This window comes from Rhinopithecus bieti, unplaced genomic scaffold (genome assembly GCF_001698545.2).
Source record: "Rhinopithecus bieti isolate Rb0 unplaced genomic scaffold, ASM169854v2 scaffold_3527, whole genome shotgun sequence".
Lineage (NCBI taxonomy): Eukaryota > Metazoa > Chordata > Mammalia > Primates > Cercopithecidae > Rhinopithecus > Rhinopithecus bieti.
In genome coordinates this window covers 2,797,176-2,816,109 of record NW_016804488.1, presented here as the reverse complement: position 1 = coordinate 2,816,109, position 18,934 = coordinate 2,797,176, and the positions used below count along the sequence as shown (strand labels likewise).

At 41.3% G+C, this 18,934-nt stretch overlaps 1 protein-coding gene across 18 annotated transcripts in view; it reads right to left on the bottom strand.

Moving 5' to 3' along the window:
* The window catches only part of IKZF1 (IKAROS family zinc finger 1), a 101,000-nt gene extending 82,290 nt beyond the window's left edge, over window positions 1-18,710 (bottom strand). For 7 of the 18 annotated variants that reach the window (XM_017868571.1, XM_017868573.1, XM_017868576.1 and 4 more), the window contains exons 1-2: window positions 18,454-18,585; window positions 4,250-4,303 (exon numbers count right to left, since the gene is read on the bottom strand). In XM_017868571.1, coding sequence (XP_017724060.1) covers window positions 4,250-4,289 — 40 coding nt within the window. In that variant the 5' untranslated portion in view covers window positions 4,290-4,303; window positions 18,454-18,585. Of the gene's footprint in view, window positions 1-4,249; window positions 4,304-14,458; window positions 14,678-18,453 lie in introns of those variants that run through there. The other 11 variants (XM_017868582.1, XM_017868585.1, XM_017868586.1 and 8 more) reach the window with 5 other exon arrangements.
* Window positions 18,711-18,934: the final 224 nt, after the last annotated feature.

Here is an 18,934-nt window from a genome sequence, read left to right as displayed (position 1 = left end):
TCAAGTAGAGTATAATTCACTCGACAAAGTTCTGTGATCCCCTTTCCCAAACACATGGGGTTTTATTATATACAATTGCCCAAGAGGACATAATTCTCTGGGTAAATACAAGCTCAAAATATAGAATCCCAACTCTATCAAGTAGTGGAGAAGTTTGCACTCTAGGGTCCAAGTGGGGATCCCACCCCAGAGCCATCTCCGACTCCCTACTGGACTTCTGGTCAGTTACTTAAATTCCATGAGTCTCAGCTTCCTGCAGGTTGGAAATGATAACTGTACTTTCTTCTGTGGGTCCTTGTGAGGTTGAAATGAGAAAACACTTCAGGTAATGTTTGGTAAATCCAAAGCATTTAATCAATGTGATTTACTATGCTTAACTTGATAAAATATTCCCATTTACACTGCAATATATACAAACCTTCTTTACGTAAGCAGATTATATACATCTAAGCGTGTACTTCTGGTTCCCATATCCCCAAAAAACCACACTACAAATAGCATTAAGCCAATATCCAATATATATTTAGGGTCACAGGTGCCAGAGGAATCTTAGAGATCAACTGGCTCAAGTCCCTCCTGTTACAGATGATGCTATTGTGGTCCAGGAGGCAAAAATAACTGTCTCAGGTTATATCATCGTGGGAGGCAGAGATGGGATGCTGATGCACGTCTCTCAACTCCCATATCCTTTACTTTCCTACCGGCTGACTCTTTAGAAACCAAACCAAAAAATAATGCATAGGTATAACACGTATTTTGGAAAGACTGCCAACAACACAAAAGAAAGAAAAAATATGCTTTACCCAAAGAATTAGTGAGATGTGCCTTAAAGGAAAGGGTAGCTTGCTTTAGATATGCTCTCCTCCAAGTCCATCAATAGCACTTTCTCAATACTCTGTGACTTCAAGTCAGTAAATGCTTATGGAGTGTCTACTACTACACATCTGTGAGACACTGTAAACCAGGGCATAGCCCACATTTACACATCTCAAGGAACAAAGAACCCAGTGCTTTGAAAAAAGACAGATATTAAGTATTTATCTGTTTATCAAGCATTTCACATACATTAGGTTGAATCCGATGAAATTGCTGATACATGAATATTTTATGGGAAAGAGGATGATTTAGGAACATGTTCTTGATAAGGTTTCTTATAATCTATAACATAATCTTGATAAGATTTCTTGTCAAGAATGTCAACTCCTATTTGGTTAAATGTACATCCTTATGCCATAACTAAGTGTTATTTCTTCCAACTTTAGAAACGAAAAAACAAATACTGGTTTTAACTGGAGAAGCAGAGATCAAACTCCAAGAAGTAGAAAAAATATTCGTTGATTCTTTACTAAAAGTGACATGACTCTTTAAGGTCTCTCATCACTACGTAGAGTGCTCAAAGGTTAACAGAAATCAAAAGTACTATGAGTGTTTTAGAAATAGGAATCCCTTTGGTAAGTGTACACAAACTAAATTTCAGACCAAATCATTTCAAACAAAACAGAGTTTCCTTTTCAGGAAGTCTTATGTAATAAGGTCTCTATTCTTGTCCCCGCCCCCAGCTACCCTATCCTTTGAACAATTAGATTGCAGAACAAATTACTTATTTTGTATAATGGTAAAGACAAGAAAACTACCAGAGGAGAATCAGGCTTTTGTTAGTTTTGTTACTAAGTTATGAGATCAGAATACTGAGTATTCCTTATAGAAATATTCTAGAGATGAATCCCTAGGTGTCAGCATTCAGCTTTGACTCTAGAATATCAGAGTGTAGACCCCTGCATTGGCCAAAGGGGTCTCATTTTCTTTAAATGCACCATGCAAAATACCAATTTAGAAGCTACCCAAAGTGAAAGCGACAAGGAAAAGAAGAAGAGCAGAACAATGAAAGCATCTTTTGGCCTCTGGAAATTTTAACATGTTTGGGTTTCTTGACACTCTAATCACTTCTAGTCACAGTCAGCAAACCCAGTGAATGAGATCCTCTTCCGTGAGTGAGGATCACAGTCCTCATCTACCAGCGTTTCCCAGACCAGCTCTCCTAGGCTGCAGTGAGAGGCTGGCGAAGCCAAATGAGAGGCTATAAAGAGCTAAACTGCTTTTTTCCCATTTAACTAGTTTTTTGCTGTTGTGCTTTTTTGTTTAAGAAACAAAGTATATGCTTAAGGAAAATAAATTCAAATAATGCTAAAAGGCAGAAGATGAAAAGCAAAGTTTTCCTTCTTCTCCTCCTCTTCCCTAACTCATCCCCTTCCTTCTACCATCAATCTTCCAAGAGGAAGTCCAGGTTAATAAATATCACTCTAGAATTTTCCTAAACGTTATGGGCAAGCATATAGAAAATGTGTATGTGTATATAATTTATTTTCTTTTTAAAGAACGGGATCATATTTTGCATACCATCCAGAACCATGCTTTTCTCACTTTCACATGTATTTGAACTTCTTTTCATACTAGTTCATTCATATCCTCCTTATTTTTAAGAGCTGTATGTGGAAGTACATGGATGTACCATAGTTTTAAAATACTGATAACAATGCTGCAGTGAACAAATACTTAAATGCTCTGTGCACTTGTGAGAATGTACCTCTAAGGTAAGTTCTTCAACGTAAAATTGATATTTGGATTTATACCATTTTTGTTTACATAGATAATCACAAACTTTTGGACACATTTTCACTTTTACCAACTGTACCATGAAGTGCCTGTATACCACATTGTAAAAGTTAAAATGCCACATGTTCTCACTCACATGTGGAAACTAACAAATGCTGCTACCATCAAAGTAAAAAGCAGGACAGAGGCTAATAGAGACTGGAAAGATTGGGGGAGGGGAAGATAGGGAGAGATTTGTTAAAGGAAACAAAATTACAGCTAGGTAGGAGGAATAAGTTCTAGTGTTCTACACCATTGCAGGATGACTGTAGTCAATAATAATATATAGTTTCAAATACTTAGAAGGAAGATGTTGAATGTTCCCAACACAAAGAAACGATAAATGTTTGAGACGATGAATACGCTGATTTACCTGATCCAATTACTATACATTGCATTGTATCACAACATCACTATGCACCCAATGATTTTGTGTCTATGTACACAACTATTTTGTGTCGACTAAAAAAGAATTATATTTAAGATACAAATGTACACAAAGAATGTGGAAATTATATTGCAATAAATACAAAGCCTAACTCTAAAGGAAAAATAAGCTAGCCTTTTGTTTGTTCTTTGCATCTGGGAGAGTTTAAGTCCAAAACCTGAAACATGAATAGAACGGCTATGGAGTGGTGAAGGAAGCCTGTGATTGGCAGATCTATCTCCAGTTCCATGGAACTCAGAAGATCCTCTCTTGCATCTTCTCCAGGGAAGCCGCCAAGCAGGGGAGCAGCCACACACAGGTCCTGGTCTTCATCAGGAGCACTGACTTGTGCAATCCCATAGAAACTTCAAAACACAAGGGTGCTCAGCCAAGGTAAGGTGCCACTGAGAGACCTTTCTCAAACAGAGATCAGCCTCTGGGGCTGGTTGTGAGTCTGTGAGGCTCAAAAATGTGAAATATCAAAAACCCCAAAGTCCGTGAAAGCCACTACTGGGCCTGACGCCTCTGGATACAGGGCCAGACAGAAAGCTGTCTTCCTACGTCCATGCATTGGGGAACTGTGTGGTTTTGTTGCACTGGCTGGCTGTCCATCCTCACTACTGCCAAATGGTCAGTCTGTGACCTACCCTTAGGCTTTTCCTACTACAGACTTCTCCACTTCCTGGGTCTCCTGGATGAGAAGAGCTATGTCCAATATGGCTTGAAAAGATATATGGCAAAGGGGAGCCAAGTTGTGTCCATGCTTGATGAACAAATAGTCACGACTGTGCCCAACAATTATATTTTTCAAGCTTTCTCTCTCTCTGTCTCTCTCTAAGTACCATCATTGGCATGTGTTTGGGTTTTAGGGCAGACCAATCAGCCATTTTTCCTTCCAACAGTACAAATATGTATTTAACTCTTCCCAGTTTTTTCTTTCCTGAGGTTTAATAGTAAAACTAATTTCATCTTGGAGACTTTCTGTTCAGCTTCTCAAAGTGAGATAATTTGTAATGGGTGAAGGAAACACTCAGGCAATTTCCATCACGGTCTTTTCTTTTGCAGAATAGCTGCTAGTCCTCCCCCATGGCCATACCAAGCACTCTGACTTCTGGCCCCAAGGAAACTGTTCTCATGAACTTCCCACATGGGTATCTCATAAGGTCTCACCTGAAACTTGGGACATGTCTTGACCCTCATCAGCATCCATTGTCCTCAGGTTATCTGAGAAAGAGAGGAAGGGATTTTAGTTTAAAGCAAAAATACCAATAAGATATGAGAAAGAGAGAGAGAGATAAAGAACCCCTATGCTATTTAACAACAAGGTTATCTAGCAAGAATAATGCATTTTCCTCCTCACATACTTGCCGGAGTATCAGACTGGCACAGACCTTGATCCTTTTAAAAACAGCATTACAAAGATTTATAAAAATATCATTACAAGCACAGGAGGACCAAATTTGTTATTTATTGTTAATTTCCTACTGCATAATAACCCAAAATGCAAACTGACTGCAACAAAATTAAGCAGAAAATTAAATGGCCCTGGGTCATTGTAGGCACAGAATTCATTCTCTTGGCTGATCCATAGTTATGTTCTTTCTAATTTACTGAGCATGCATCGATGAACCTTGAGTCAGCTTGGTGACACGCGTACAATCAGCAATCAAAAAACGAAGCAATTTGCTGAAGAATGTCTCATTTACCCAGGCAGGGCTGCATATCTGAGCAGCAACTGCACTACCTCCATCAATAATGAATACACCTCCAGCCTGGCAGATGGGCAATGCGGGCGCTCCTGTCTTTGTCCCTCAATCTTTCTGGGCCCTTGCCTCAGCCTTCACCAGCACTCTTACACGGAGAGAAGTGAAGCTCACGACAGCAGCAAAACGAGCCCAGGAGAGAGCCCAAGCCTTCCTGTTTTGCTGACAGATGGCTGGCTTCTCAGATTGGTTTAAATTAAATAAATAAATAAAAAAGAAACAACTGGGAAGATGCTGTCCTTCGATGGCCACAATGAATGTTCCACAGAGTGCACTACAAGCCACAAACACCAGGGAGAGAACCCCAGGGTCAGTGGAGTAGAAAGAAAAAGGTGTGCTGTGTTTCGCCCTTGGGGTCCTGGCCTGCCACTCAGCAGTCTCAGGTGCCTCGAAGTGGATGACAGCTGGCAGCTCCACAGATAAGAAAGCTATGGTCAGCAGAAGGTGACCTCAAGGAAATCTGCTTATTTATGCTGTGGTAAATGAATTTCAGGATAGCTCCTTCACTAACCAGAAAATACAGTCTATTTGTTGACTCTAAACCAAGTTGTCCCCCTGTACCCCTTCTTATTTTTGGCCACCTCTGTCTCTGGTTCAGGTGTGTGGATCTGAGCTGTGGCTTGCTTCAGCAGAGATCTGAAAACTGATGGATGATTCAGGGACCTTACCCTCTCAATTAGGCTGAAAACTGTGAGGGTAGAAGTGTTACATATATCTATCACTCCATATACCTTTAATACCTTTTATGGTACATATGGAATATCTATGTTCAATTTCAGGAATATCAGTATTAGTCATGATGAGGATATACATGATAGTCACTTTTCTGGATGGGAGAGATTTTTATCTATTTCTAAAAGTGGCATGAATTTTCAAGGTGGGTGTGTGGCTTAGGAGTACAGCCAGTGGCCACTGTACAGAAAAAGTATTTCAGAAACCACAGTAAGCATCCATCAGCACACGGAAGCCAGACACACTAGCCCAGATGCAAGCATGTGACTAGCACAAGCATTTCCAAAAAGCAATACGTCAAGAGTCTCAGACACCTTTACTGTAAAAAAGGGGAAAAGCCATGATTCTTCTGAAACTGTCAAAACAACGATAAAGAAACAAGACAGACTCAAATGAGAAAAATCTTTGTAATAGCTGTGCCACACTAATACAGCATGTTAGAAGTTAGTTCTTTAGCTTTCTGAAGATGTGTATAGTATTTTAGTGTGGCCTATCACACACCAGGTCTTAAATACCTCTGTATTGGTTGGTGAAGCATACAGAAGTTAAATCTTGTCACAGCAACTATACCAACACGAAAGTTTTAGAATGATGACTTTAAACTTTTTGCTACATAAATGATACAATCTTTTACAACTTTTTTTAAAGGCAAGAAAATGCTCATAATTTCTACCACTTAGGACTACTATTTTTTTCTGTATATTTATTTCTGTGCTTTTACAAAAGAGAACACTAAACAGATTACAAATATACTGTTTTAAAATATTCTTTAATTTAATACTACACATATCTTTTTATTTAACAAATATACACCACCATCATTATTTTACTGGCTACACACTACTCAACTGATTTATATAACCAATGCCCTATAGTTGCATACTCAAGTTATTTTCAATTTTTTTAAAAAAGATGTTTCTTAAGGCACAGTCAAGGCTCTTCCACCCAAGCACCACTGGCAAACGCCCTTCCAGTAGAATGTGGGCTAAGCCTCTGAGTTTGCTGCATGGAGACAGAGGTGATCGATGCTAAGTCCTCCAGACACACTCGTCCTTTCAGGGGGTGAGATGTGAGAACAGTTTCAAGCCAGAATCCTGACAAACTGTCCTCGGCTGGTCCCCAAATCAAGCTCTGCTCTGTGGGAACCTTCTTACTTTTGCAGTCATTTGCAAACAGTCCCCGCACCAGTCTCCTGGAGGGAGCTGGGGGTGGGCAGCAGATCACACCACAGTGAGCACCTTCCTGGAGTGAGTCTATGGTTAGCAGCCAAGTCTGCAAGAGGCAGAGAGCTCTGCATTTTCGTACGTGGGCCTGCTGGACATTTCCACTCAATGCCCTATCACCACTTCCTGCCCCAGCATGGAGACCTGTGTTTTGCAATCCACCTCACTTCCAAGTTCATACACAATTTCAACCACACTGTTTCTGACGGCAGGGGGCTTCATGGGCTTATGAGTGCAGTTGCTTGGGGGCTGGTGCTTAGGGGATCTCTTTGCTTGGTGTGATGTTCACCAAAATTTTTAATAATTTTTGAACAAGAGGCCTCGCGTTTTCAGTCTGCACTGAGCCCTGTGAATTCCGTGGCCTGACTCATCTGACATCATAAAGGATGACTTGACGGGCTCCTGAAAGCTTCCCCAAACTCCAAACTTGCATCTCTTGAGATGAAAAGCAGTGACTTTCTCGTAAAAGTGGCTTTGCTTCCAGAGAAAGGCTAAAAGAATAATCAAACAATGAGAAACTGTTTGAGGGAAAGGAAACGTGGCCTCTTCCAAGACAGCTTACAAAGGGGAGCCTGAAGTGTCTAGAAGGGCACTTACGTCCTGTCACACTCTTTTGTTAGCACGTGCATCACTTTGGCTGTGTATTTTACAAAGCACTTACTGAGTCCCTCTTCTCCCACATGGAAGAAACACAGAGTGCCAAGTAAAACGGAATTTAAGCTTGATACAGCTTCAGCTTAAAAGGAGCTTACGTTCAGTAAAAGGAGTTAATCACAAAAGCAAACTAATGGCATGTTTTCACAAACTTTCACCTAAATGAAAAATCAAGATCAGTAGGTCTGTAAAGGGAGATGCCAGAAGGAATAATTATTTCACAGAAACGTACTGCAGTTTTCTACTTTGCCTGGGAAACCCAAACAATTTCAGGCAAGAGCTAAAAGAATCGATAGAAAATACAACAATATCAGCAAACTACCTTTCACCTGTGCAATTCTTATCAACATGAATGCTTTTACTGTTTTTTTGGAGCACGCAGTTCTGAATCATGCATAAGGGGAAATAGATGCAGAGATTAAGTGCAGGGCCAACGTGACAGAAGCTGTCCATGGCTGTGCCTCTAGGAGCAGGGAGTGGAGTCTGCAGTCACAAGCCATCAGGCACCCTCCGCTCCCACTCTGGACTGCTCACTGACTTGGAAGGTCTAAATCTCTGTCTGTCTTTCCTCTGCCTTCTGCATCTCTCCCTCCTCCCACACCTACCTCCCATCTCTTTTTCTGTCTCTCCCTCCCTCCCTCTGCCTCCCTTTGTCTGAGAGAGACTGTTTCTCTCTCAGTCTCTCTCCGCCCTTCTCCTTTCTCTCCCTCTTTCTGACCAGTGTCAAATAGGACTTACTTTCCTAGTTTCAGTTATAAACTATTAGCATATCCATAACTTTACAAAGGAGGAGCAGAAGCCAGACTAGGAACCGGGCAAGTCCACAGCACAGGGGCCTCTTCCAGGCTGTGTGGGCAGTGCTGACTTACAGCCTTCGCAGACCCTGCAAGGCGTCCCTGGGGGACCTTGGGCCTGTCCTGAAACAGCTTCCTGGACCCTGCCTTTCCTCCTTCCACACTGAGGCAGGACTGGGACCTGGCTGTTCCCTGGGGAGAAACATCCAACAGCCCTGGGCAGTTGCTGCTTCCAGGTGAGGAGCCTTGGCAAGCCTGGCTGGGAAGTGAACTCATTCTGACTGCAGCACTCCAGAGGAGAGTCTGACCAGAGCCCCTCCAAGCCTGCTGGGGCCCCTGTGGAGGCGGGTCTCAGGCCTCTGAGCTGCCTCCAACTCCCCTCTCTTTTCTGACAGTGAATACCTCTCTTCACAGTGCTTGCCCTGACACAAGGAGTCTCTCCCATAATTCTGACAAGCTGAGTCTAGACAAATGAAGTAAAAATTAAAATGCAGATAGATGCCTGTCAAGAATCACAACTTTACCACTTTTCTAGCAGCCCAAATTTATAGCTATTAAAAAGCCACTAAGTACACAGCATGCCAAATTAACTGTACAAAGTACTGAGGGTCACTCAAAATTAGCCTATCTGTTGGTAGCACACAGTACTTCTACAAGCTTTAAAAAAATTGCAGTTGGCCGGGTGTGGTGGCTCACGCCAGTAATCCCAGCACTTTGGGAGGCCGAGGCAGGTGGATCACGAGGTCAAGAGATCAAGACCATCCTGGGCTAACACCGTGAAACTCCGTCTCTACTAAAAACACAAAAAATTAGCTGGGCGTGGTGGTGGGCACCTGTAGTCCCTGCTACTCAGGAGGCTGAGACAGAAGAACGTTGTGAACCCGGGAGACAGAGCTTGCAGTGAGCTGAGACTGCACCACTGCACTCCAGTCTGGGTGACAGAGGGAGACAAAAAAAAAAAAAAAAAGAAAAGAAAAGAAAGAAAAAGAAAAAAATTATAGTTCCCTAAGACTTAAACAGCTGCCTTACAGTGTCTTTCTGTTGGTTCATTTTTAAGCAAATGCCTTCCCTCTCCACTGGTACTCTACGGGGGACTCTTTGTCCTGAGATATTTCATAACATGTATTGAATACTTTGAGTGTGCCAGGAAAAGGTTGCAAACAAAAGGATACTGGTACTCCCTGGCTTTATCTAAGCAACCTACTAAGTTTCTGGCATTGAAGAGGCAAATGGTTAAGCCTCACAAAGACCGTGGGTGATGTCTGTCTTGTCCACTTGTTTATTTGAGCACCCGGCATAGTGTCCAATGTAGAGCTAGAATTCAACACCTACTTGATAAATATGTACACGTGTCTTTAACTCTCCCAATTAAACCCAAGGCATCTGCATTATTATCTCCATTTTATAGAAGAGAGAACCAAGGCTAAGAGCAATAGCTTTCCCCAGGTCACATAGTTAATCCACAACAGAGCTGAGACTTGAACCCGTGCAGTCTGATGGTGATGCCTCTTTCTTTCTAGCACTCTTGCCCATCAGAATGTTGCAGCCTGGTGCAGGGGTCGCGCACTCCAAATGCATGACAGATAAGGATGGATGCTACTTATATACTGCCAGAAACTAAATATGATCTTTGTAATACTCTGCAATGAAGGCAAATTTCATCATAAAACTTCTACAGTAAACTTCTGGTTATTTGGCCAAATGTATGCTATTTACTTTTTCCTCCCTGACAAGTGAAGCCACACTAGAGTTACATTTGGGGTTATTTCCTTAAATACTCAATGATGCTTATATTGAAGGAAGTAGATACATGGTGGGGGTGGGGGGCCATGGACCAAGTCTGTAATTTATTTAAAATGCCTTGGGTCACAGACCTCTTTAATAAAACCCATTATTCCTGCTAAGAGACAAGTCCTTTCATCTTCAGACTGGTAGATTTTACTTTTGCAAATCTATCATTTCACTGTGAATTACACTGTATTTTAAAAAAGGAAATGCTTCAAGAGAAAGCTAAGGCAATATGCAAAGTCTTTGTATCTAGTCAAAGAGACCTTATAGGTTTTCGTAACAATTTGACAAAACAGGTTGAGAGAACATAAAAACTTCTCAGCACTCTTATTTCATTTCTGATTCTTTTCATTTTTCAAAAATTAGCTGCCAATCTACACATTTTCGTGATTATTCCACAGAGTATTGCTGGTGCAAATAACAATGAAAAACAAGATTTAAACAGGAAAGCAGGAATCCAATTTGGCTTTCACACCACCCTCCCCCGACATTTAACTGAGCCACAGAAAACTCCTGTGGTTTGTTCCACTGTGAAACTTTTTGAGGGCAAATCAGCTCAGATGTGCAATTCTGTCCTAGCATTTTTTATTTTATGGCCAGGAACTGATATGCAGAGAAGGAAGGGTCAAAAGGAACTAAGGAAACCTTTCAAAACACAGTTAAAAACTATGCTATTTGAATGTTTTCTTAGTAAAGAGGTATTTGATACAGAGGGAAAAGAAACAGAACATTTTAAATGCCACAGTGGAGCCACCTGTTTCTAAGTGAGGTATAAGAAATGATGGCAGATACTGTATCCCAAAAGTTGTTTTAAAAATAGAGAAAGTGGAGTTGGACACAGTCCTTTGTGTTCACGTTTGTTGCTGCAAGAAGCCCAGAGCTGGAGTTCAAGCTGGCCATGACTGTCTGTCCTGACGTTACAGGCATATTGTATCATCTCTACCCTCTCATAGGGGTGCACGGTTCACACGGAGAGGAGAGGCTTCCTGTCTCTACTACTGTACCATCCACTCTCAAACTACTACTGCTGTTTATTGAGCAACCATGGGATAAGCATACATAGTCAAAATTGACAGAGGCTTTTACAGGCCCTCTTCTGATTTGGGCCATCGACATCAGCCACTTCCTAGGTAGCTTCCTCAAATATAAATGGCATTTCACACTTCATCATTTAAGTTAAAAAAATGTAAATTTAGAACCATTTTCTTCTGCCCTCCTACCGATTTCAGAAGACCTTCATGCATGGCCAGGAGCTGTGCAACAATATGAAGTGCAATGAAAATAGAACCTACAGCTTTAAAAAACACAGAAACTGCCTCCAAAAGAAGGGTCTGCACAGATATGCCCCAGGTCACTTTTTTTTTTTTTTGGTAATTTATTATAATAAGATAAAGAGACACAGGAGCCCAGGAAGAATTGTGTTCCCACTATTTTCAAAGTTTTTTTCCTTCATTTTTTTTTTTAAAGATAGATAAACACAAAGTTATAACAGTAAGTTTTTCCCTCAGCAAGGCCAAATGGTGTCACAAAGAATGCTTTATCTTGCCTTCTTAGCAGTGAAATTATCTTAACATACAAGTAAATCATTTCAGGTGGACATTTTGAGACTCATACTTAACACTGTACATAATAGAGAAATCCACTTGCATACCCATAACATTTCAAACAACGCACCTGTAAAATTGAAGTTTCTGCAAAGCCATTTGACTTCTATTAAAATAAGTACTTGTGTGAGTTTATTTGGGAAGAGCTACATTTTATTTAGTCCCAAAGAAGTAAAATGATTTAGATCCTCACAGGAACATCCCATTGTTTATGAACCCATATGTGTATATTTATTAAAAATAACTTGAAATCATGATTGATTGATTTGCCTACTGAGGACACATTCCTAGGTACTATAAATTTTCTTCATCTTATTTAGATATAGTATCTACCATCAGCAGGTGGTAAGACAAGATCTACAAAATCTACCTATACATACAGAGAGAACATGCACTCTAGAGTAAACGCATTAGGGGATTCATTGCTGCACATATATCTATTTACCTCTTATTCCTTGCAATATAAAAGGCTGCGTTGGCCTGACCTATATACAATAATGGGTATTTAGTCTTTGCTCCAGAGAGGATGAAAAGGTGCAGACATCCTGATTGCTGTCTTCAAACTTGGGTAGGCCAAAGCCACTTGGTTTCCAGACTAACTGGAAATTTTCCCTAAGGGACTGAATTCCGACCTCCATTTTGTTTACAATACCCACAAAATTATCAGCTATCAATTGAGATGAAATTTTTTTCATAACAACTATAAGAAATTAATCTAGGTTGAACTATGCCCACAGTACATAGAATTTGATTAAAAAATCAGGTTCCTTAAATTGTAGTTTGGTCTCTTAGTAGCTTTACTTTGGAAATTCACCTTGCTCATCATCCCACCTTTGAGGGGGTCCACTGAAGTCAAAATGAGTTGTGTCTCAGAAGGGCAAAGGGAAGAATAAATACATCAATAACTTGGTAACAATAACTGCTACTGGCAACAATCAAATAATGACAGAAAAGAACATCATTTGAGAATCTAACTTGGTGTTTTAGCTGGATCCTGTTAGCAAGAAAGTTCTAGATTCCTATTTTGTTCTGCAATAGGGAGCTCAGCGCTGGCTGTCCTGTAACCCAAATCTGGAAGCATTCTTAACACCCTCATACCAAAACCATTCATCACATTGTAAGGTCCATGTGAAACGTGGGAATCAGGCCCCACCAGGATAGTTTAGATCCCATTTTGTAGTCCTTTACTTGTGGCCTATGATCTCTTCATGCAAACCCAGGGGGAGGGGGCTCATCAGTAAAACCTCAGACACCTTACAACTTCCTCATTTGTGGGGCTACAAAAATGGGCATATCTTTATTTATAACCTGACAGAAAATGCTCCTGTCCATAAGAGAGCAAAATGTGGGAAAATTTATTTTAAACACTGCAGTTAGATTTTTCTGCAGCTCTTAAGTAAGCTGAAATTATTTATTCTTAATGTTTCACTTTACATGTTCCTTTTTAGCAAATTTCATTTCTTTAACAAAACATTGTCTAATCTTAAAGCGAAAATTCTTTAAGTTCAAGCAAATATATACAACCTCATACTAAAGCGGGAAAACATACTGCAAAAGTACTCACAACTTCCTACCAATTTTTAAAATAATTAATTGCCTTATGTTTAACAACCTGAGATAATTAGCAGTATGCTTTTAATTTAGTGAAATAGAAAATACAATTTATCAATATGTTTTTGCAGTGAATCTCTTTGAATATCCGCTTAATTTTGTGCCCTACGCAAAACTCAGCACAGAGGAGGAGGAAAAGGTCACTTTCTCAGGTTAAAAGTGGGGCTCGCACTAGGGGTTTGCTGGCTCTCTCTAGTTTCCATTAAAAGCACTGGAACACACTTCAGAGTGCCTCAGAAGTAAGCTTACAAAAGGTCAATTCCTCATTCTCATTTCTTCTAGACTCTAAATTAAACATTTTTCCCGTTAGGTCTAGGGAAGTATCTTATGTGGAATTTTATTTGTTCTAGGTTTGCCAGTGAAAATCTGGTATAACAACAAAAATTTATCAAAAACTGATAAATCAATATTCATAGTGGAACTCCTAGCTTCAGAACAGGACTCTAATCTAAACCACATTGTTCATTTTCAAATAGTTTCAAACTAACAGAAAAGGCTTTAAAGGTATAGATTTTAGTGTGTGATCTCAAAGGTGGAGCATAACAATCTACTTCAATACGTGTAAGCCCATTCAAAAACACTTTATGCAGTTCTTAGTGTTTCGACAGTCTGTGCAAAACCCCCACCAATTATAGAAAGAAAGAGGGGAGGGGAGGGAAGGGAAGGACAGGAAAGGAAAGGCAAGTGGAAGGAAGGGAAAGACAGAGAAGAGAAGGGAAGAAAAAAGGAAGAGAGGAAGACCAGACAGACAAGCCCACGTTGGGTCCCCTCTTCTTACTGCATTGGTCTCTCAATGAACCTAACCTCCTACCCATTAGAGTTAACTTTTGGTGTGAAATGGCGGGAAGACAGTCAGATTTACTTTAGCAGCGAGATGATTGCATAAGAAAAATGAATCACTGCACACTTGAGTGAGAAAATATGAAGAAAGCACTTTTCCACTAATTAGGACCCATTTTCAGCCATTCGTTAAGCCGTGGCCCCGTGCCACGAGCTATCAGGAGGTGGAGCATGGGGCCATCCGAAAGCAGAGCGTGCAGACGGAGCATAATGATGCTCTCCATCACCCGAGACAGGTGGCCTGTACAGCGATATGGGCAGCTGCTCTGGGTTCAGGCCACCCACTGTGGAAACACCAGCAGGGAAGAGGGAAGAACACACTGGCTATTCCAATCCATGCAAGTACACAAAGAAACCATGTGGCACTCACCAACCAACTGAGGCCTCGCCAAGGCCAAGTGAGAGCTGCCTTTTCCACACAAATCCAGACTTTGAGGACCCAGGGGTGCTCGGTTTCCCTCAGACTCAGACACCAGGGAGGGATCTTGGTGCCTGGCTACAGGGCCTCTGTGTCCTCTTCCTCCTCCAAAAGGTTCCACTGCTGCCTTCACACTCCACCAGGGTGCAGAGAAAGGTGGAACCACTTGCCAAATATGCAAAAAAGGAGGGAAGACCGTTTTCTCTTAGGAAAACACAGACAGGAAGGGAGCCTGTGCTTCCTGTCGTAACCAAAATGAGTTCAGAAATTATGTGGACGTCTGATTTGTCAGGCTTGTGGTGGAAAAGGGTGCTCTTTTAGTCAACAGGAATTGTGAGTTCCCCTAAGGCAGAAATGGCCATGGGAGAAAAGAATTAGGGCCAGGCCTGTTAACAGGCAGGACAAATGGCCCCCACACCTGTGACCTAGGGTTTGCACCATTTTTAACAGTTTATTAACAGGTGGTTGGCTGAAGACTCCTCTGGCATCTACCTATTTATCATAGTCAAACATGAGAGGGAAAAAACGTCAACTGAAACAATTTGGCAGTTGCCTGTAGATTAGGCCTCAGTTACTCTTCCTCCAGGCCCTTCTCAGGAGTAACCACCAAGGAGACACCAAAATGGGCAGGCCCGAACTTCGCCATTTAAAAACCTTCTGCAAACCTTCTTCTGTTTGCTGTTGTATCTCACTTGTAATATGCAGCACTTTGTAAGGTTTCATAATGTCTTAAAAATATTTGTTGGAATATCACCAAACATTTAAAAACTCAAACTAAAGCTACTAAAGTGATGACACTGAAACTTTAAGGACATAAACATATATTCCAGGAGATGTGGAAAGGTAACCTGAGGTATGAAGTCATTTATTAAACTGCAAAGAAATACAAGAAAGCCATGGTCCACGTGAGGATACCAGCATGAGTGTTCAGTCAGCACCACAGTAAAAATAGTTTTGTTACTGTCGATATCCTTTGGTTTTAGGTGCTCTACGTCCCTAACAAAACCTCATTCCTATCTTGTTCCTCATCTGAACTTTAAGTGTTTGTGTGTGTGTGTGTGTGTGAGAGAGAGAGAGAGAGGGAGAGACAGTGTGTATAATGTTGATCCTCTGAAACTCTATGTTTTAAGACCTAGATCAAAATGTACATGTGCCCTTTTGAGCAAAATAAAACTCATCTATTTTTAAGATGTGAAATAGATTTATGTTTCTCTTCTTGTAAGCTTCAAAGGATGGGTCACTTGTTGCTTTTACATCTTGTATTTTCTCCCATAAAATGGAATGATTATTCAGCACAAATATGAAATGGAATAGAGCAGAAGTCTCTGTAATTATGAACGCAAAGACACCAGACAGAGAACAATGTTCACAGCCAGGACAGGAGCTGCAGCAACTCTGCTGCTAGAAGCAGGCGTCACAGTACCCCAGAGTGCTTGTCAGTCTTAGAAACAGAGGCATCGGAAGACAAGCGTTTTCAGAGAACACAAAAAGGTCATGGTTTACCTTCTGTAAGCTGGAGTGGAGCCACTTACATCAATCTCCCTTAGAATATGACAAGAACCAACACTTATTTCATAGTGAAATTATTTCACAATTCCAATAGAGGAGGAAAAAAATGCCACAAAAGAGTGCTATCCTTGATGAATTCTTAGTTAACTGCAGTTACATTACATTAATACATACAATTATGCAACACTCAAAAAACGTTATTTATGCCTAAAATTCACCATTATATAACATAGGGAAATCCATCTTGTTTTAGTAAAAGTTCAAAAATAAAGGGGGCCTTTAATACTCATTTCAGGTCTGCTTGATGTTAAAACTCTTCCACACTGCCCCATGCTTCTTACTCCACTCTGCGTGCATGCTCTGTGTGTGTGCATATGTACATGGTATTTCTTTATTTCATGTATCTGTTAATATAGGCATAATCTTGAAGTGCATGTATACATATATTAATAGAGAGTTCTTTCCTATTTCAAAATTTTTGACATTTATATTGAAAATATGCTACATTAACCACGCATGAAACACATACATCCAAATCAAGAACAAAAAATGTATCCAAACCAAAGAACCACTGTTCTCAAACTCCAAGTCTCTAGTCAAACAAGGAAGACAGTGGTCTGCAGTACAACAGGGCTTTAGACCTCTTAGCCAATCAATATATTCACTACAATATTAGTTTTTTGACAAAGGATATGGCTACAAACGGCCACAGCTGATCTTCTCTTTAGGAGCCCGTGTAAAACTTTTCAAAAGGGTCAAACCTAACACATCCACACTTTTATCCGCAGCCCTTGTGGTCTCCTGGAGACCCTGAGGGTGGGTGATTTTTGCTATGATGTTTCTGCAATAGGGGAGTGTGTAGTTTTCCAAGAGGTAGCACTCTAATTAGAACACCGATGAATTAAACAAGTACTGGAGAGTTTCTAAACTCCTTCCTTCAACTCTCACCATGAAACAAAAGGGGAAGAAAACATGACCATTGAGTTCAATAAAATGTTCTGGTCATCAGCTCTGATTGACTGTAAGACTCAGAAGCACATTTTTTTTTTTCATGTAAAAAAGGTATGAGATATGTTCATGGCGAAATTTGAAATCAGATACATTCTATCAAGCAAGAATAATGTAGTATTTTTAATGTGACATCATTATTTGTATGTGTACAAATTATTTCTTTAACGTGTTTTGCGTTTTACAAGATGCCAGCGTAAGAAGGTGAATCTTCTTGTCATGAATATTTGCCTCGTGTACATTTTAAGCCGCAGCCCAATTTGATCTGATTTGTCACAGAAATAATTGACACATTCTAACATAAATAATACAAAATTGTTACTTTTTAGAATTCCATATAAAAGATGAGTACAATAAACCTCATTGAACAAACATCTTCAAACAAATAAATAAACTCAAGAGGACCCAGGACATTTTTATGTGGGTTTCTCTCCCCACTCAGCTCATAACCAAACTGAACCTGGCCTTACAATCATTTGAATTTCTATGAAAGTTTAAACATCATACGCAGTATTTTCAACTTCCATAAATTTTCCTCTTTTAACAGAAGTTGATGGGACTAGTAAGGAGACATTTCCTCAACACCATTTTGTCTCGAAGTTCAAAATAAGGTATCTCAAAGCTGAAATATACTGCCTGCGGTGCAGTGGGAAATTGTGAGTGGGTAACCTAAGCAGAGCGCGCCGCATTGAAATTCAGTCTGGGTGGGCTGCAGTCCCCAGAGAGAGGGAAGCTGCGTTTGAAAGCTGTGCCTTGTCAGACCCTATGGAATCGCTACGGGTTTCGGTCATTAGATGCCATACTCTGTGCCTCCAAATTAGAAGGAAAAACAAGCCTTCATGAGGTTCCTTAGGCATCAGCAGCGATGCTTGACAAATATTTAAAATACATTTCAAACATAACCGCAAGTAACCTGATGCCTTAATATTACTAAGGGTTTTCCTGAGAAGGTTTGGTGACTTGAGCGCCAAACCTGCGGTCAGCAAAAGGACTAACTTTTCGAAGCCGGGATAATTCCTCTCTTGCAGAAATCAAGTTCTGACTCGATCTCATCATATTTATAGTATAAAAAGAAAGCTCTCGGCTCAAATACAAGGAAAACTCTTTACACACGACTTTATAAAGGCTGACTTCTGTGGGTATATGTAGGTCTGTATAAATTTAAATATGGCTGGGAGCTAGAACTCCTCTCCTGGTGACAGTGGGGCTGCTCAGAAGTGTCCCATGCCGGCCTGGTCCTGCACCTGCTGGCACAGTGCAGAACGGCAGACGCTTGACAGAAGTCAACGCTCTCACTGTCCTTAGAAAGGAGAGGCGGACCGGAGCGACACCAGGGATTACCAATCTTACCGCCTTTCTTGACTTTTTTTTTTTTTAATTCACCAGTTACCCCAAGTTTTCCTATTGAAATTCAATTTGAAAACACTCACGTGGATTTGTGCGTCGCGCTTTGGGGCCAAGACTGATCTTCGGGTGCGAAGAGCAACCTCGGAGCCGGGGCTCCCTCTGCCCTACCGGGCTTGCCCGCCTCGCCGCGGCCGAGCGTCCCGCCCAGGCTGGGCTGCGCTTCCCTGCATTGGGGGGCGCGTGTCGCCGCGCCCCCGTCGCCCCTCCGAGCGGGCCACACGACAGCTCTTCGTTGAGATGTTTCCTGCTCAACTTCTGCTTCTCTCCTCTTCCTATCTTTCTTCCAATGACTTCTGCACTGCCCTCTCTTCCTCGCCGGTCCCCATTCTCGGCGCAGCAGCGCGCGCGCGCGCGCGCAGCAGGCTCACCTCGCGGCTCCTTCCCGCGCTCTCTCTGTTCGACCTCCTCCGGCGCCTCGGCCGGCCGCGCCTATGGCCGTCTGTGACCCAGCCCCTCACCTCCCTCCACAGTTCGCGCCCGGTCTCGGCCGCGCCGTCTTCGCCG